At 39.7% G+C, this 19,295-nt stretch overlaps 1 protein-coding gene across 7 annotated transcripts in view; it reads right to left on the bottom strand.

Moving 5' to 3' along the window:
* LOC103181252 (disks large homolog 1) overlaps positions 1 to 19,295 on the bottom strand; it is a 198,152-nt gene that overhangs the window by 76,453 nt on the left and 102,404 nt on the right. For 4 of the 7 annotated variants that reach the window (XM_042339091.1, XM_007897864.2, XM_042339089.1 and 1 more), the window contains exons 5-6: positions 2,779 to 2,877; positions 247 to 300 (exon numbers count right to left, since the gene is read on the bottom strand). In XM_042339091.1, the coding sequence (XP_042195025.1) occupies positions 247 to 300; positions 2,779 to 2,877 (153 nt within the window). Of the gene's footprint in view, positions 1 to 246; positions 301 to 2,778; positions 2,878 to 8,967; positions 9,304 to 19,295 lie in introns of those variants that run through there. The other 3 variants (XM_042339090.1, XM_007898107.2, XM_042339092.1) reach the window with 3 other exon arrangements.

Below are 19,295 nucleotides of genomic sequence, written 5' to 3'. Positions count from 1 at the left end.
AACCCCTGGGAAACTCACATGGATGGTTGGGGAAAAAGTCTTTGTATAGAACACAACTCCTGGTGGATCAGCAATGCAAGGAGAATGTACCTGCCTCTTAACATTTATCTCATGTCCATCAGGTCAGATACAGTTCACATTTATTCGTCTGGTTAGGAGACCAGAGGAGTTACATTTTCTGGTTTAAAGATGGGGGAAAAAAAGGATCAAAGTGAAACGTGGAATTGCAAACCGAATGCAACTTACATAAGGCTGAGACTCCAAGGAATCGGCATTCACTACGACTGGGGGTGGATTGGCCTGAGAGGAAAGAGAAACAAGAAAACAAAGTCAAACACAAGGAACCATTGCAAAGAGAAATCCGTCATTTCAAATTAATAAATCATAATCCTTGCATTTGATATAAACGTCTTATCATGCAGTTGAAACATCTGAAAGTGCTTCACAGAATTTACTCTAAAGGGTAATGGCTGTTATTAGTAGATAAATTAAATACAATTCATTGTTGGCCAGTCATAAAGATGTCCCCTAAAGCATAAAAGCGGTTGACAATTCCCACATAAATGCCAGTAGTTTGTTGTTTTTCACCAGCCTTTTCTTTTTAAATGTGAATTACAATCATGTTCAGAATCCACATTTAAAAAGTATTGCTCTGCTAACATAAAGTGTGCAAAGGGGAAAGGATTCAGATTGGACATCCAATAACAAACTCTAGATTTCAACAGTTCATTGAGGGTTAGATGCAAGGTGCTTCCTGGGATGGGGGGGTGGGGGACTGGTGGGAAAGAGAGTAAAGGGAGGGTTATCCTTATGCAAACTCTTGCAAACAGTTTCAAATAAAGATCAACAGTCTGGGGAGCAGGTAGCCTGCCCACCCTCTTAACATCAACAACATGTGCAGGTGGGGGTGGGAACAGCAACAAAACTCCCTTGGACTAGAGTGGCCTTAGTCAAAAATTCAATATAAATAATTCACACTTGGAACCTTTTGAAGATGTAAGGAATACATTTTCATTTATCTCAGCTTTCATTTTCAGAAATGGGGATTTTTTTGCGTTAATAATTCAGTTGAACCTTCTTTGTTCCGTCTATCTGGGCCTTCCAAACGTAATTAATATTTATAGCCAATGCATTTACTCATTAAAATGCTTAGAATGTTGCAATCAAAAGTTACTACAGTGAGTAAAAATCCTCCAAGTATCTAAAGAAAATTAATATTTGGATCTGCAGTAGAAAGAATTTGGAGATAGTCGTTTCTAGATTTTATTTGGATTGTTCTGGAAATAGATTTTTTTTTCAAAGTATAAATATTCTAAGCATCTCAGCAGAGCTCCACTCACACCAGCCACTGCAGCAAGACCTCTGGCAGTGGAGTTCTATCTGACATGAATTTTGATTTTATTTCTACCGCTGGCATTCAGCGGTTCTAAGCTGGAGAAGAACCCAATTGCGAGTACTGTGGCACGGAAAGGAAGACAAGATAGCAAATTTTACTCATTTCCCCCAAGTCCCTGTGGGAGGTAGCTTCTACCCCGATTGCTGGGGTGAATTTCAGATGCAACAATTATAATATTTCAATCCCTAAGGAAATGCTGAGCTGTTCGTTTTGGAGGCTGTTGGCAATTTAATAGCCTTACAAGAAAGGTTCTGCATCTCAATTGGTGGATAACCTGCTCTTTCAAAATGCTGATTTGTAGTTAGAACGCAAAATATTCTGCCAACACTGATTTGAGAACCTGGTACTAACTTAATGATCATACCAGTGAATCTGAGAGGTGCAGTCCATGACATGAGCTAGACAAATCTGTAGCAGATGAAGATGAAGGGTATAGGATTACAGCTTTTTACAGGAACAACCAAGCCCAACCTCTGAAATCCTATGTCAATATTCAGTATCATCTAATCTCTTTAATGTACATTTTGTTCAAACTTTACTTAATTAGGGTTTGAGGTCCTTCGATTCAGACTATGTGAGAGTAAACACAGTAAATCTATCCAGTTGCACCAAACTATTGAGCAATTTGGAGGAACACTTCACAAAAGGCCTTTATGTCAAAAGCCCACATAAAGCTCCACACTGGAATTGGTTTTGATGAGACTCCCAAGAATTTGGTCAAAGTTTTTCAAATACCTGCCTAATGATTGGCTCCTAAAAATTCTGTCATGCTACTTTGATTGCACAGGATTGTGTTGTTCATTCATAGACATAATAAATAAATAGTTAAATGTTTTTGTGAATTAATATATATATAATAATAATCCTTGCATTTGATATAGTGCCTTACCACTTCTCAAAGTGTCTCACAGAATATAAAGTGAATTTACTCTAAATTTTGTGGGCAAAATTAGACACCAATGGGTGCACGCTTTGGCTGAGATTGCACGTTTTGTGTAAAACTTGTGTCTCATCTTATTCCTGAGCTGGGTAAACCAGAGCCGTAGAACACACCAAAATTTCCATTAGCTCTATGAGCCAAGCATGGAATTACTGAGATCACAGACACTTCAATATTATTTTCAGTTCAATCACTGCAGTGAATAGAAGGAGCCACGAACAGGGCGATATTTCAGAGCAAAGGTCAATGCAACTAATTGGCTCGGGAGTAACTGCATAGTTCAATGCTGGGTCAAAACTGGCATCTCCTAGACTCCATTTTACCTACCATTCATTTAAGGCATAATGTTAGCTATGGTTATCAAACGCACAAAATAAACTTTGCATATACAGTAACAAATGTAAGGCATTCCAAATAAAAGGAAAAGAAAAAAGGACAAAACCTGTTGACTGTCAGACGAGAAGACACTGGCATCAGCAGGGACGGGCATAACAGGGATCACAGGGATAACAGGAGTAGAGGAAGGAGGAGCCTCTATCTGCTAAACAATAGTAAGGGATCAAAGTTCAAGACACACAGCTCCACAACAATACATTTCAGCAAACCTGCCTCTTGAGTGCTACATGCATACACCAACTTGCTGCTAAATGTGGCAAATTCAATGAAAAATGAGAAAAACATATATCTTTGTGTTGTGAGAGAAGAAAGAGAGCAGAACACAAATGCAATCTGAATGAAATTGGGTGATTAAAGTGCAGGTAAATGGTTTAAAATTTTGGTTGGATTCACTTTGATCCCTCCCCAGTTGGAGCGTCCACTACCTCTCCAGCCGCGAAAAAAAAAACTCTCCCTAAAAAAAAATAAAGCACCTCTGCCAAGCCTGCACAAATATAATGCAAGTTCTGAAAATAGCTCAGACAGCTGTGCTTTTTCTAAGGGCTTTATAATTCTCAGATGAAATTGTGACCCAAAGCAATCTGGGGTCTCAGCGTTGCCACTAGGATTTCAGTAAAACATTAACAGTGACCAAGTGAAATTCATGCACTGTGAAAGGCACCAGCAGTAGAATTAGAGATTTTGTCCTTTCAAACTTGTCTGCAAAGAACATTTTGAGCCCTGTTAACATTGGCATCCAGTACTCACGGGTACAAGTCTGACACTGGTGTTGGGAGTCGTTTACGGTAACAAAGTCAATCACACATAAAACTATAGTGGCAAATGATTTTTCCAGCAGTGTATTCGGAACCAGTTGCAACACAAGACCTCATCGGTGGTGTCCCCTTATTGCACCCTCAGTTGCTGAGGGTAAAAATAACCCTCTGACATTTGTGATAGACACTAATTAAATTCCAGCAGATTTAAATTGTAATCAACAAATAAAGGTCAGAAATCTTACAGATCTGAGAAATTACAATAGAAAACTTTTATTTTAAAATGATCCCTGTGGTGTACAGTACATTTCAAAAAGTGTTAGATAATTAGTCCAGGAAGGATTAGTCATTAATCAGTAACTTTTATGCTTCAATCCTCAATATGACATTCACGTTGTAATATCTAACAATCCTTATTAAAGCACTTCAAATTGCACAGTTATTTCTCACTGAGACAGAGTGTTATATTGGTGCCTCCTACAAGTTCAATCGCCAGCTAAAGTCATAAAAAACAAGATTTGTGATCAAAGAGAATAATACAGTATTAACTACAGCTACGTGCAATATGCAGTACTAGAAGTCCATCACTAAAAGTGGCCAGTACAATTATGACAACAATGTCAGATTCCAGAAAAGGTTCATCATTGCACATCCTTATGGCGCTCCATATTATCTCCATTTCTCAAACCCAGTATCACATATATCATAGATACTTTAGATTAATAATAATCCTTGCATTTGACATAGCGCTTTTCATGTTTGCTGGACGTCTCAAAGCGCTTCACAGAATAGACTGTAATCTGAATTGACTGTGTATTTGTGGGCGAAACATGGCAGCCAATTGCGCACAGCAGTGTCCCACAAATAGTCATGAAATTAAGTGAACAATTTATTATTATTTTTTTCTTGAGGGATTATTATCAGGCGTGTGGAATAAGGAAACTTGCCCAAGATTTCGCCCTGCCAGGAATTGAACCCAGGTCTCTCACTTGCAAAACGAGTGCTCTAACCACTGAGCCACAGGACTCCAGATTGAAGGAAATGGGAGCAGACGAACATTAGGGAAGAACAGAATTGTTTTTATTTTGAATGACGATGAGAATATATGTAATGAGAAGTAGATAGTACATGAATTATATTTTCAATTTGATATACAAGATTCCAGTGTAAGAAAAACGGATTCATTCTCTTTAGAAAATGAACAGAATTCCTGAGCTGTCTGGCTGGAATGTCAACAAAAAATATATAGTTCTTTGGGTGTGCAAACATTTGATTTTTATTGATAAAGGAGGCAAATGGCCAATGGAGGACCAATGCTTCTCACAGGCGCTCATCACTACCCACCCATCAATAACTACTTGTGTACAATAAAAGAAGCAGTTGGGACCTATGGAACCAAACCTCGTTGTCAGCAAGGGAGAGTGGGAGAAAAAAACAGAAGTAAGAGGCACTCCCCTGTTTTCCATGACTTGCAGCAGCCATGCAAAACACTTCCTAGATAAAGAAGTGGGAAGAATCCACTCTTTCCTGAACAATCCACTTCCCCACATCTAGAACTAAAACATTTCAGTCCCACCAACAGCGACCTTCTCCCTGAAAGGAACTGTCCTTATTTGCAGATCATACAGTTACATCAAATGAGAAATGCAAACCACGGCAACCTGATTTGATCAGGGTGATTGCATTTAAGCCTTTATTTTACAACATTCAAAGAAGCAGCTGAGAGAACAATGCAAAGCACAAAAGAGCAGATGGCCAATATACCTGGAGGGAACTGCACAATTCTCAGAATAAAAACACATCGAAGGATCCAGCTCTCAAAACACTGAACTAATTAGAGTAATGTTTTCTTAATATGCCACTGCATCTAAACAAAACTACAATCTGAATCAAACTGCTGCAGGTAAGGAAGAAGATCAGCTATAGGCATATGCCAGATAACTTTATCTGCCAGTGAGTGGGGCGATCATAACAGAGTGAGCCAACTAAACTCAAATTAACATTTACATTAATCCATATCAGTAACTGGATGACTGGGAAGTCAAGTCATTAGTGAAAATTGATACTGTAGCTGCTGTCTTGTAACAAGACATGTGAAATTCTAGAACTCAAATTGTTTCATCTCAAATACGTTCAGCCTATTAACACACACACTAAAATATTGCTCAAATAGGATGGATGAATTTTGCAATTCCGGTCAGTGGGTTCTAATAGTCAGGGTAGATTGAATGAATTCTATCCACCCCTATCCAAGTTGGGGATTTTCAGGTCGCTTTGTGAGCCTTTCAAATACATGTATTTTTCTCCCTTGATTTAGCCTTCTCTACATCAAACATTCTGTGGTCTAGATATTTTAGGGGATGGAGAAGCAGACTCAATATCATTACATGTCCCATTCCAGCCATAACCAACCCTGCACAACAGTTCACTAGCAGCTGCAGAAGCAAAGGTTCAACATGCTGGTAAGCTCTCAGAAAGCAGCTACACATTCCCTCAGCACTACCTATGGCCCAGATAAAAGCTATACATTAGATGAGGCTACTACAACGGAGAACCTCCTTTAAAGGTTACAGCACACAAGTTAACTCCCCTTCCAGCTTCTCAGTCTACTTTCTTGCCCAAAAAAGCTGGGTTAGTGACTTGTTCACGGGTCTCTATATCATTAGGTGCAACAGAGGAATGGATGTGATGGTGTTGCTTGACCTGGGATCTATATCTTTAATTTGCATGAATTAATGCATCTGCAGAGGGCAGATGGGCAGACCAACTCCAAGAATATACTGATATTTGTTGTAGTGCCTTTCACTTCATGAGGATGTCTCAAAGTATTTCACAGGATACACTGTAAATTTTAGTGGCTGTATTTAGTAGGCAAACACAGAATCTTTTTTTTGGAACTCACTTCTAAAACTAGTTTGCCTTTCAGTCTTCAAAATCTAAAAAAAAAAATTGACTATGCCTTTGGTGTTAAAACCTTTCATTCTCCTGATCCTTGCCTACTACTACTATTGTCAAGTACACTGAGATATTGTTTTAAGTGAAGGTGCTATATAAACGGACCAACTCTAGTATATGTATCACCAAGAACATTGTACACAACATGATTCCATTTCACTGATTACTATGAATAGAAATATGGACTTGTGGAACACTTGGAAATATCTCCAATAGATTTATGTGTCATGCAGCACCAAGTTCATCTCCAGTGCCTTCAAAATACTGACGTTCTTGAACTAATTTGTACCGGCAAGGCTGACGATTCCAAAAGAAAACTACATCTTTCATAAAATACACAATCCGATAAAGTCCGAAGTCCAAAATAATTGATTCACATGGCTTTCAGCAGCAAACATCTCTTTTTTTAAAAATTTGTAGTTCAAAATTTAGATGTTTTTTAAATTAGACATATCACTATTTGAAAGAATAAGTGCTCCAGGCATTCAGTGCAGTAGTGCAATTCGCAGTCATTTTACTAGTCCGCAGTCGAGAACAAAGGAGTAACTCTCATCTTCATGGAAGTGATGTGGGCGACGAGTAATGCAGAATCCGGCTAACTTTCCATATGGTGTCCAACGCTAAAAAGCCAGATGTCAGGTCATCAGGTCACCGCCATCACTTCTAATGTGCTGTGTGCAGGAAGTGATGTTGGCAGTGACCCGATGACTCAACGGTCAAGCATTTGTTAGTAGGGAACCCGGCTGGCCCGTTTTCTGTGTGTACAGGTGTCATGATGTAGATGTGCTGCCTGGCGATTTTGATATATTTCCTATATTCAACCCGCATTACAACCCTAACTGTAATGGTAAGGATGATAATTACTGCATTATAACAGGGCTCTGTCTCTGTGTGTATGTATTAAAGCCTTCATCCTCCCCTCCCGTCACATTGATAAAGACCCACATCCCATTCCAGGAAAGATTTGTGGCAAAGGTGCTGAAGAGTGTCCCAGAGAAGTAGTTTGGTAAATAATAATAATCCTTGCATTTGATATAGCACCTCATCTCGTTGTTGAGACATCTCAAAGCGCTTCACAGAATACATTGTAAATAATAATCCTTCCTTGCATTTGATATAGCGCCTTTTTGCATCTTTAGAAGTCTCAAAGTGCTTCACAAAACATACTGTAAAGTGAATTGACTGTATATTTTGTGGATGAAACGCAGCATCCAATTACGCACAGCTGTTCCCACAAAGAGTCATGGAATGAGTGAGCAAATTTTGTTAGTTGAAGCCATCAACTGTGGATTAAGGGGAGTGGGAGAAGACACAATAAACCAGAGTTGGAAGAGTGGAGGATTATATTCAGGTCCCTTGAAAATTAAATCTTGTCGATTCTCGAAAACCTGCTGAATGCATCTTGGAATTGGTCTGACTATCTGCCTTCTGCAAATGCAGGCATCTACACAACCTGAGATCCAGATCCCAGCCAACAGAATCCCCCCCCAGCTTCCCCCTTCACACAGAGAGATGTTTAGATGAGAGAGGAGTTGACCAGGAGCAGCATCAGTGACAATGACCACAGGCCCCAACGCAAATTTATTGATGGGAATAGGATGAGAAGTTGCAAGATATTCATTCAGAACCACAGTTTATGCTAAAATCAGTGGTACTGAAATCATATCCGCAGATTACTGATGGAACTCCTCCCTACCTTCTCTCCCCCACCAACCCCACACCCAAATCAGACCTGCTTTAGTCAACGGGAACTGTTTGAGCTGAGCTCTGTAATCCTAAAGGATGCCAATTGCAATCTGATCAAAACCACAATCCAAAATAGCTGGACAGTTGTACAAAAAGGCAACCAGAGAATTAAAAGGGTTTAAAAGACGAGCAATATAATTTAAAATGAGGGGACGGGCGAAGAGATGTATCTGTGGGGGCGACAAAGTGGTAACACCGAAAATGCAATTATCTGTGAAATAAATGTTCAGAAATAAAACACTGCTTTATTTAAAATCTTGTAACAAGCATAGCCTAATGTACAGTCACTTAGCACAGACTGCAGCAGCTCACTACGCCAAAGCTTAATCTCAGATCACAAAGTACCACACTATAAAAAGCATCCCAAAGCAGAATGTAGCTGTTCCTGCATATACAAAGTCACGTGCATTGCTACAATGAAATTGCATAAGCTCTGCTTGTCGACTGTACACAGACCTTAATATGTAGTTCTAACTGCTCAGAGAGACAGATGTATAGGAGTTCTAAAACCCATACCAGCTTCACAAGCACATTACACAATATAGGATTGCAACTTCATATTGCTTAAACTATTGCTTAAAGATTTTGCCATCTTTACAGGTATCTGACACTAGATTTCTATGAACTATACACAGACTCTCACGCGAAGCATGCTCCTATAATGAGAATCGATTGTTTCCATTGATCAGGGAGTTTGTTATTCCAAGGCTTGCACTGTGCTGTACATGCTAAAACTATCACTGAAAAGAATAGACCAACAGTTCCAGCTTTCACTGTACCTTATCAAAAGACCGTGTGGACCACGAGCTGTCTGACCACCAGCCACTGGTCACTTTCACTTTGGCGGTACTTTTTGTCGGGCTCTTCTTGACGCTGTCGCGCAGGTTTGTAAACTTGCCTCGATGTTTGGCTGACGACGCGGGAAGCGTCGCCGAACTGTAGTACTTGGGTGCAGCTGAGAGCTGCTGCTGGGGCTCCAGGTAGCGCGGTCTTGGATTCACTTGCAACCTGGGGTTACTCGAAAAATTGACCACTCTCCCCAGTTCGCAACCTTCCGGCACGCCGCAGGAATAGTCGTGTTTACAGCAGTACGTCGTCATTTCGCAGCTCCGGTTTGGGGCGCAAGTTAATTTGGTGGAAAGGGAAAAAAAAATTGTCTTTGGATATTGCCAGAACACGGAGAAAAATAAAAGTGCTGGAACGCTGGAACGTTTGTGGGAGGAGTGCGCTGGTAGGAGAGCAGAATCTGATTCTAGCCAGTAGCTCTCTCCAATTAATGAGCACCAATGGGCACTGCACATGACAGCCCTCTCTTTCCAGGCATGAATAATCAGTGCACAGCATAGATTTGTTACGTGGGTGGCAAAGGTCATCCTTCCATGTATATTCCTGACACATTTTAACATGGTTGAATTCTCTGAAAAAAAATCGTTAAACTTTGCTCCCCTTCCGTTTCTCCCCCCAAAATGCCTGGCTGCTAAATCTACATTGTTGTGTATACCCCCTAGCTTGTACTCTGCCTTAAAACAGATGTGTTATATTCCCTCCCATTTAGTAATGAAAATTTTCTCCGTAATTATTAACAAAGCATTTTCAAGCAGGTTTCCTGATTTAGTAATATTGTTATGGGAAAGGGCTCAAATTAGTCTTTATAAATACTTTCCAAAGCAGAGAAGCCAGTTGACAGATTACACAAAAAGGCCAGCTGTGTCCTCTGCCATCTGTACATTTGATAATCCTATAGTTAATACTGTATAACCCCATACAATGCCAAATAATCCATTTAACGGTGTTCAATTTTTCTCTCCAAGGTATAGGAATATTTGGCTAAGTATTGTACTGAGATCAGGCTGGGGTTACTGCAGTCCAGTGTGCATACAATGAGATAAATTCAAAATTGGGCAAATTGAACTGAATAGTCACATCGCAGCAACATTTTTCCTGACATTTCGCGAACAAATACACCGTTGCAGCCTCCAAAGCAAAACATCCACTGTGGGTTTCAGTCAGGGAGTGCGACCATTGGACAGTCAGCTGGTAAGCACGGCTCAGAGATGAATAGAAACTGACAGCAATCCCCACTGATCACCATGGAGCTGCCACAGCTCATCTTGTTCTGTACACAGATGTAATCAGAGGCTACAGAAGCTGGGACTCTAATGCAATATTCAAAGCAGGGCGAGCAAGGAAGGGGAAGAAGGGGGGGAAAAAAGGTGTCCTATACCTTGCTGGTATTACTGGCACTTATAAAATTCTCCATTGCTAAACGACTTGTGACATTTGGAAACAGATGCAAACACACAAGACTCCCAAGAACTAATCTTTATAATAAATACTCAATCGTTTCTCTCCTGGTAATCTGTGATTGCAAATAAAATGTTCTTTAACACTTTAGCACCCGCCAAATACATTAAAGGTCCCAAATCCTGCTTTCAACATGCATTAATACATCTCTATGCCACTCAGCATGCACAACACACATTACATCAAAAAAACAAGTTTAAAAATGTATCTATCAAAGAACAAACATCAGATAAGCAGTTTAAAGCTCAAGTAAAATCACTGGGATCTGCAATCAGAATTGCTCAACTTTGAATTTGAGTCACGCCCTCCATCCAATAATCTAACTAACTGGCTCACACATGAAGAATGGTCTCTTGGACAAGGGTGACTAGTGTCTAATATTTATATATTAAATATATTCTAATATTTAGAGAACTGTAAATATTAGAAAGAGGCAAGGAAGCCTGTTCTTTTGGGAAAATTAGATCATAAAATGCAACAGCAGCAAGATTTCCACATTATAATCAATCTAATATGCAACAGCTACTCTGCCTGAGGAGGGTCAATCAAGGCCAGAAACTAAAGCTTTACCAGAGAATTATGTGGTGGTGGGGGAGAGGAGCAGTGTGTCTGAAAGCATTTTACCTTAAAGCCTCCAAAGACGGCGAGGGATTTTCCCTCTGAAGTATTAATAAGCCCCTCAGTAGACAGCGCTACTGCCTCATTTAAAACACAGGCCACGTACTCCTAAAATGTGGGACTATTAGGAGCTACCAAGTGGGGATCACCCAAGATCAGCAGGTGCTAGAATCACATTAACTATCAACTACTAACCAGTTAACTGCAACTCAGTCAATAACTGACTGAAGATCACTACCCCAAAAGCAACCAAGAGGGAATGTCTTTTTTGCTCATTATACAGAGCCAATTGATCTTAATGAGTTTTCAATCACAGTAAAGAGAGCTGCTTCACTCTGCTCCACTTCAATGGGTTCTGCACCTTGCCTTCACCCTCCGAATTCTTTTTTTGGGGTAGGTAGAAAAATCTGAGTTTTGCTCTTAAAACCACAACAAGAAAAATAATTACATTATGAACTCTCAGGTGCCCGGTACTTCCCCAACATATGTATTATTGTCATATAACCAGAATATTAATGAGTGGAAATTATTAAGTCTGCAGAGCACGCAGTAAAGTAACATTTAATTAGCAAGAGAAAACAGTCAATTCCTGGTGGATCAGAGTGCAGTCGCTTTTAATGTATTCCATAAAAGCCAATTTGTTCATTTTCGCATTTGTGGTAAATGTATTCATCAAGATGAAGGAGGTAGGTTGGCGCAAGGGAAAGAAACACTTTCCCTTTCCATTTCGGGTGAAGAATGGAAATGGACAGTAAAATTCTCCTCTTTAAATGTTTGCTTCCCCTCTTCTCTCTAGATGAATGAATAAAGTGATGAGCAAGACATGTGAAATTCAACATCTCTATCCCACTCAGCATGCCCATCACTCATTACACCAGAAAACAAGTTTAAAATGTATCTAACAAAGAACAAATGTCAGTTAAACAGTCTAAAGCTCAAGTAAAACCACTGGGTTCTGCAATCAAAATTCCACAGTGGTGACCTCCATCCAATAATCTAACTAACTACCATGCTTATGCACCAATATTCTCTGCCTAAGCTCACCCATGAAAAATGGTCTCTTGGAAGATTGTGACTAGTGTCCGAGAATTAGAAAAAGGATAGGAAGTCTGTTCTTTTGGGAAGATTAAATCATGAAATACAACAGCAGCGGGATTTCCAGATTATAATCAATCCAGTCTGCAACAGATACTGTGCCTAAGGACGGTCAATCCAAGCCAAAAACAAATGCTTTGCCAGCAAATGGGGTGGTGGGTATAGAAAAGAGGATCCCCATTATAGTGTCTAAAACGTCCTCAAAAATAACAGGAGGAACCAAAGCTCCTATTTTGCTCCCCTTCCCTGGTCTTCAAGTGATGCACTAACTAGATCTGACCCATGCAGTCCAGCAACAGGGCTAAAATTAGTCCCGTACCAAGTTAGCTCATGGAACTGGCCTGGGTGATGCAATGGTGGCTGCTTATCTTCACAGTTTATCAGAGTTAGCTCCTGGCTTCTCTATGCTTCCGCTTTTCAGCTGCAATGGTCAAATACAGCACGGGATGCCCTCTAGCTTGTAGATGAGAATTGCCCTGCACTCTTTTAAGGTGGACTAAAGAAAGGAAAGAAATAACGTATTGCATTTTGACTGACCCTAAAAAGACACTAGGCACAATATGTACAGAGCATCCTTCCCTGTGCCTCTCCTCAACTTTTTGTTTGCTAATGGCAGCTGAGAAAGCATGAATCAGTATTCCTTAATAATCTGCATGGATTGGGATGTGAGGGTTTTCTAAATTAACACTACCTATTTCTCCACAATGGGGTTTATTGAGACTACAGTGCTGCTGAAATTTGAAAACTACGTTTCTTTCTGGAATTTTAGGAACTAGACAAGTTAGTGTAGTGTAGGCTTTGTTGGACAATTTTATTCATCAGCTACCCTGGTTATGAACCGTGGTTGCAGGAGGCAAATATTTGCAGCTGGATTTCCACAATTAATCTGTAATCAAACAAATGAACCACATACACATTTAGAAGACCTATTGGATCTCAGCTCTTTGTAGCTGTCCCAAGAAATCTACCTCTTAAGGATTCCATGAAGTGGTACAGTATATTATGATCTAACATAGCTGAGCAATAAATTGTTTCCACCGTCCGCTGATCTTGAACTTTCACATAGCTTTCCTTTTTTTAAAAAAAAGAATAGGTCCTAAATTAGGGAACTATTGACCCAGTTACCTTTGCAATTGTTACATTAATTATTGAAGCCTCGTGCACTGTTGGCTTCATACACTTGCATTACTTACATTAGGAAATACTCCAAATATGTAGAGCGTCATCTGCAGATAAGTGTAGGGTTACTCCAGAGGACCTCAAACAAGAGTTACAATTAATGTATCTGCTTCAAACAAACTAAAGACACGAAAATGCAGAATGGATCATCTTCATTTGTACAACACTGGTCTGAGCTACATAACAACTCAGCAATGTTGTAGCTGAAATTCAGTTGCAGCGGAACTCCAATTTTTAAATCATTTCATTATTTTTCACATCAGCCAGTGATCTGGCTTGCTGATCTGATTAAGCACACAGCGAGGAACTGCCTGATCAATTTAACAGCTGGACTGTTTCTGGGTTGCCGAATACACAGAGGACGATGTTCTTTGGGATAAACAGGATAGCAGCTGATTGCTGCACTGCACAACACGTTAAACAAGTTCTCCGATTTTCCCCATGCCAACCCAATACTACAATACAATGCTATAAACATGCTATGTGCATACCTAAAAACATACAGATGAATTACTTTATTGTGATTCTTAATATTTCAAGTATATGCTTGGCATTCCATAGAGTTGCTAGGCAGGACCTCCCTGTACAATCTATATCTCATGCCATTTCAAATAGAAATTAGATTCACAACACATTGCCTACCAACTCATATACTATATTGGTGGGGAAGCCTAAAGTAAAAAGCTTGCACTGTCATTTCAGTACAGAAAAGATCAGAGAATAGGACTTGCACAGAGCTCCCTTACGAAAAAGTCTGAAGGGGTCAAAAAAGGCTTAAGAGTTCTACTGAACGGATGCTTTCAATTATATGGAACCTGTAAAATCTATTCGTGAGGTTTACAGATGTAACCCTGGTTGGGTCAGGCTTTCGGCTAAAATTCAGTGACATCACGACTAACAATATTAAATAAAAATTGCACTTCTAATGTTTCCCTGGTGTTTAACTCGGGTGCACATTTATAAAGCACTGCACGCCAGCACAGAACACCACATCCCAGGAGCACATCCCATTGCTTCTCGCCAACCTGACCTGTCTGCCTAGGAATGAATGCACATACACAACAAGCAATTAGCTCATTGCTGGATTTGCCTTGTGCCTGACCTTCAAGGAGCAGAGAGTCTGGGACAGTCACTGGAGGATGTACTAACATGAAACATTTCTTTAAAATTCTGCTGGATAAGGATTGTATTTTGTAACATAGTAAACAAAAGGCCAATTTAAACATTAAGCTAGAAGGGCAGGTCAGACTCTTAACCTTGTTTTCATTTTAGCACATCCTCCAGAATTTAGCAATTGAGTTGATCCTCTGTGGTGGTCTTGGTAGTCCAGTTTCTGAGCCAGGTGGGTCTGCAGCACTCCTCAGCATTGATGCCAACCTAGCTTGTTGGCAGGATTCTTCCCCCTTGGCTCCTGTTAATCCTGAAAGCCAAAAGCCAAATGGGGTTTGGCTTGCAGGATTAAGCTGGACAAGCAGGGAAAAGATCGCTAGGTTTTGCATTGGAAAGGCAATGGCTAATTACTGTTGTAGCTGATTCAACCCCAACAAGTACCTTTGGGGTACCCAAGCCTTGGCTCTTTTCAACATGTACCCAATACTTTGCAGAATTTGAATACATTGCAATCTAGACGAAGGAAAATTTGCAGGGTAGGTGCATTTTTGAAACATTCTTTGATTTGAATACTCTAGAACATGGAGTAATTATTCACATCGGTCAGACATCTGACTGATCAAAAACAATTCCAATGTTCAAGACAAAGGTTTGGGACTGGTCCCAATTCAGAAATGAAAACAGTTGCGTGTCTCTCTAATCTTGTAAGTACCTGATCAGATTTCTTCACCTTGTGCTACTGCTTCAGTCCTGCTCCTTTCAAATTATGATCCTGGATACCTTGTGTGCATGCACACAAAAAATATCATTCCAACATTCCTGCCCATGATGGGAATAGTCAAAGTGACAACTAATGCATACTTGATACAGGAAAGCACAGGGTCAGACAAGGCCAGTGCGGATCAAAAGCCAGTCCAACATTAAATTGGAAAACTGACTCATTTGCTCAGTAGGCGTTAAGGAAAGCATGGTTACTTACGAAAATGAGAGGTGGGGAGGCTGAGGAATTTTAAAGAGTGGCTTTCTTTGTTTTTACAACATTGGAAATGCAGCTTGTGTGATTGCCATCTTTCTCCAGTGCTATCAGTCAGTGCTATCAAAAGTTGTTTTTAAACTGATGCCAGCAGGAGGGAGAACATTTATCACATTCAGCTCCAAGCGTAACCGACTTGACTCCTTGTGAGATCGAGGACAAAATAGTGACAAATACATCAAATCATTGATCTTAAAACACTGATAGAATTCTAAATATTACCTCGTCACTAAAATTAATTAGAAATAGTAATTTAATCAGCCAGAAAAAAACATGCATTCTGCAGCGCATTACACCCTAGACATTTATTTATGCAGATATTTATCCAGCAATACTTTATCCTCCAATGTAAATATCCAGTCACTAATAAAAATATAGGCTTTTACATACCCAATGCCTGCATCTTTTGAGGCAATACATTTCACAAGAGCCAAGGCTTAGCTTTGGGACCCCAGAGTATGCAATGAGGTGCCATTGGAGTTCAACAAGCTAAAACCACAGAGATTGCCATTGAGAGCTGTATGGAAAGTTTTCCGCTGCTTGCTCAGCTGGGACCACACAAACTCTAAGTGTGCCAACTCACTTTGCTCCATTATGTTAGAATATGTTGAAGTTGAAACTAGTTACATAAAGTATGCTAAAGAACCTCTCCCTTAGTCTCACCCTTGAGTATTCACCAGTAAAATGCACTCCTTTATAGCCTCATCTTGGAAGGCCTGACCTGATCAGATCCCTGCTGCATTCCTGAAGTCAAGACTTGAAAATGCAATGTTGGTTAATGAATCCTGACTGATCACTTTTCTGAACCAAAATGAAGGGACTACTTAGGCATCATGTGACAAGTTTATAAAATGACTGCATAGTTTTTTTTAAACAAAATAACACTTAATTTTTCACAAGCTCTTGCACTGCATGTCATCCAGTCCTGCTTATTCAGTGAATGAATAGATACTGCAATGCAGAACTGTGACGTATATGTATATGAATAAGGGATTTTCCAATGGATTTTTGGAGGAAAAACAATTTTTCTAACTAATTACAGCACAATTTGCATGGGACTGACTGCACGGCAGGCTTGGCTCACAGCCTTCAAATGCTTGACCATCTCTGGCCATTAACAATGAAGCAATTTTCTATTAATGGATGCTGAATCACTGAGGCACAGAGAGAAATGGAAATAATGCAGATTACCTCAGTTGGCAATAGTTGCTGCAACTCGCAGGAAATAATGGAAACTGTTCTAGAAATAAGAGTCCTTGATCTGTATCAAAACACCACAGGATTTCAATGGAAGTGCTTCACAACTTAGCAAAATCAGTAACATTATTAAACCTGATTACAGTATAAAAAGTATAACCTATTCAGCAATCACAAACCTGCATAGATATGCATTTTGACTAATTTGTCCATTTAACCATGAGTACTGAAAGACTTCAGTTTGAAATTAGATTTTCTTTTTTCGAGGTCTAAATTGTAAAATTGATAAAGAATTCCATTAAAATTCCTGTTGACCATTGTGGTACTCAGGAATTAGGTTTGGAGTATCATCTCCACAGGTCAATGTGACATACATCCAGTTACCATAAAGAGAGCCTGTTTGTATGACTCGATTCCATATTAAGAAATCGATTAAATGATCCAAATTAAACCTCATACGGAAACCATGACTCCTCAAAAGTTTGAATTTCAACTCATTTATGTTGTCGCACTATGATCGCGGGATGAGAGCAATTTGGTGCACTTTCTGAAAATACTGGGCAATAAGTCTCAACGTAGACCAGGTCGATGGAGAGATCTAAGGCAACAGATGTCAGCACCAACCTCTGAAAATGATCAACAGATTGTGCTTAGCTCTGAAAGCACAACATGTGGACAGCTAAGTAAGAGCTGCCACATCTGCTTTCATACTGGGTCTTATCTACTACAACCCACACTTCCTCACTGAAGACTCATTGCACAGTCCATTACTTTGACACTCTTTCCCAGGATTTCATAGATCCCAGGATCTATGAAACTCTTTGCCTTCCTTAGTCTTCCCTTCCTCTTACATCCACAAAATTAAAATTACCCTCCAAGTTTGGCTTCAACCAAGCACAGTTTTTCAATTCAGTACATCTCCTTACTACTCTTTTGAACTTTGGTGCTTTGAGCTACAGGCATTAGTTGTTCTCAATGAAGACAAACATCTACATGATATACATGATGTACAAGACTTGTCCTCCACTAGCGACCTGCTGATATATTTAACCCACAGTCAGACATTGAGAACCAAAAATCATTTGGAAAGAGGTACATCTTGATTGTCTGGCATTGATGGATCGCACTTTGGGAGTCAGCACAGAAATGTCCAGATAAAACCATTTCACAGCAGTATCAGGAGAATTCTGTAACAACAGGCTGTAATCTAATCTGTGGGCTGTTATAAACCAAATCTTTCCCGCTTTACAATGTCATTGGATCCCAAATTAGATTATAACTCAGTCCTGGGCAGTCTGCACTGAATATTACAGGCTGCAGTGGTCAGTGGTTAATAATGTGGGACATTCCAGAATTGACTGCACCCATCACCAATATCAAATTGAATCAGATGCCACTGGAGGGCTGCAGTTATTGCAGGAGATTTAATTACTTTTCTATGAATTAATGTGACTGCACCAAAGGACGGTGAACTCAGCTGCTACCTGGCCATAAATATTTCAAAAGTGTAACATGAAAACCATTTGTTCAACTAACAAATACTTCACAATACTTTGTGAAACGCCTTTCCACTGGTAATCGGTTTCAACAACGACCCGCTTTTTGGATTGCTAATACTTGCCATTTCAACTGGGGGAAAAATATCTTCAGACCCCAGACCAATTATTGCTGTATGTTACTTTGGGATGAGTGTTGTCCAGGATGTCAAAATATGCTGTTATTTTCATTCAGAATAAGTATTATCATTTGAAGCTTGCGTCCAGTTTTCACTAGGGTTGCCATCTTTTGTCAAGTCCAGACGCAAAAAGAGCACAACTCAAGTGTAAGTTTGCTATACTGCTGATGAAAATCAATAAACACCTTAACTGGTTGATGTCTCAAACACGAGACAAGAAATGGGAAATCTTACAAAATGGATCTTTATCATTGATACCCCCCACTTTACATTTATACATTCCTGGGCTTGCCATTCAAAAAGTGAATCTCAGATGAGCAGTATCTTTAGTTTGCAGAAGAATTACATCCTCTTTCAAATGGGCCAAAGGTGTTGATTCAAATGTTTGCAGCGATAAGAGGCGGATTTCCTTTACCATTATAAACATACTCAACCTTTCAACTCAAAAAGTGTAACATTACAATTTTATAGAATCAACAAAAATGAGTGTCAAAGGTAACTGTTCTGATTCTTATCAAGTCCATTAGGTTAAAACTACAGAGCCCTGTAAGCCAAGCCTTCAGTTGTACAGTATTTTCTACATCATTCAGCATGCAGGGAAGGGAGTGAGGTGCTTCCTACGATTAAGTTGCTTGTTTTTCTGTCCAGGTCAGGAATGGAAACTTCAAAGTAAAATAGAAAAACAAATGGAAATAACTTTCACCTTGCCCTACTCAGGAGTAAATAGTAGTTACAGTAGAACGTCACTAATTCGGTCACTCAAGTGACTGGGCAAAAGTGACCTAATTAGTGAGGTGACCTGATTACTGCAACAGGTCGGGTGATTCAGGTCACTGATGCAATGTTAAGGGCATTGACAATGGGCAAGGGTGATGAACATTCAAAACCATCCTTTG

Source organism: Callorhinchus milii, unplaced genomic scaffold (genome assembly GCF_018977255.1).
Source record: "Callorhinchus milii isolate IMCB2004 unplaced genomic scaffold, IMCB_Cmil_1.0 Scaffold11, whole genome shotgun sequence".
Lineage (NCBI taxonomy): Eukaryota > Metazoa > Chordata > Chondrichthyes > Chimaeriformes > Callorhinchidae > Callorhinchus > Callorhinchus milii.
Note: the sequence above shows the minus strand (reverse complement) of the source record. Positions and strands in the feature narration are given on the sequence as shown.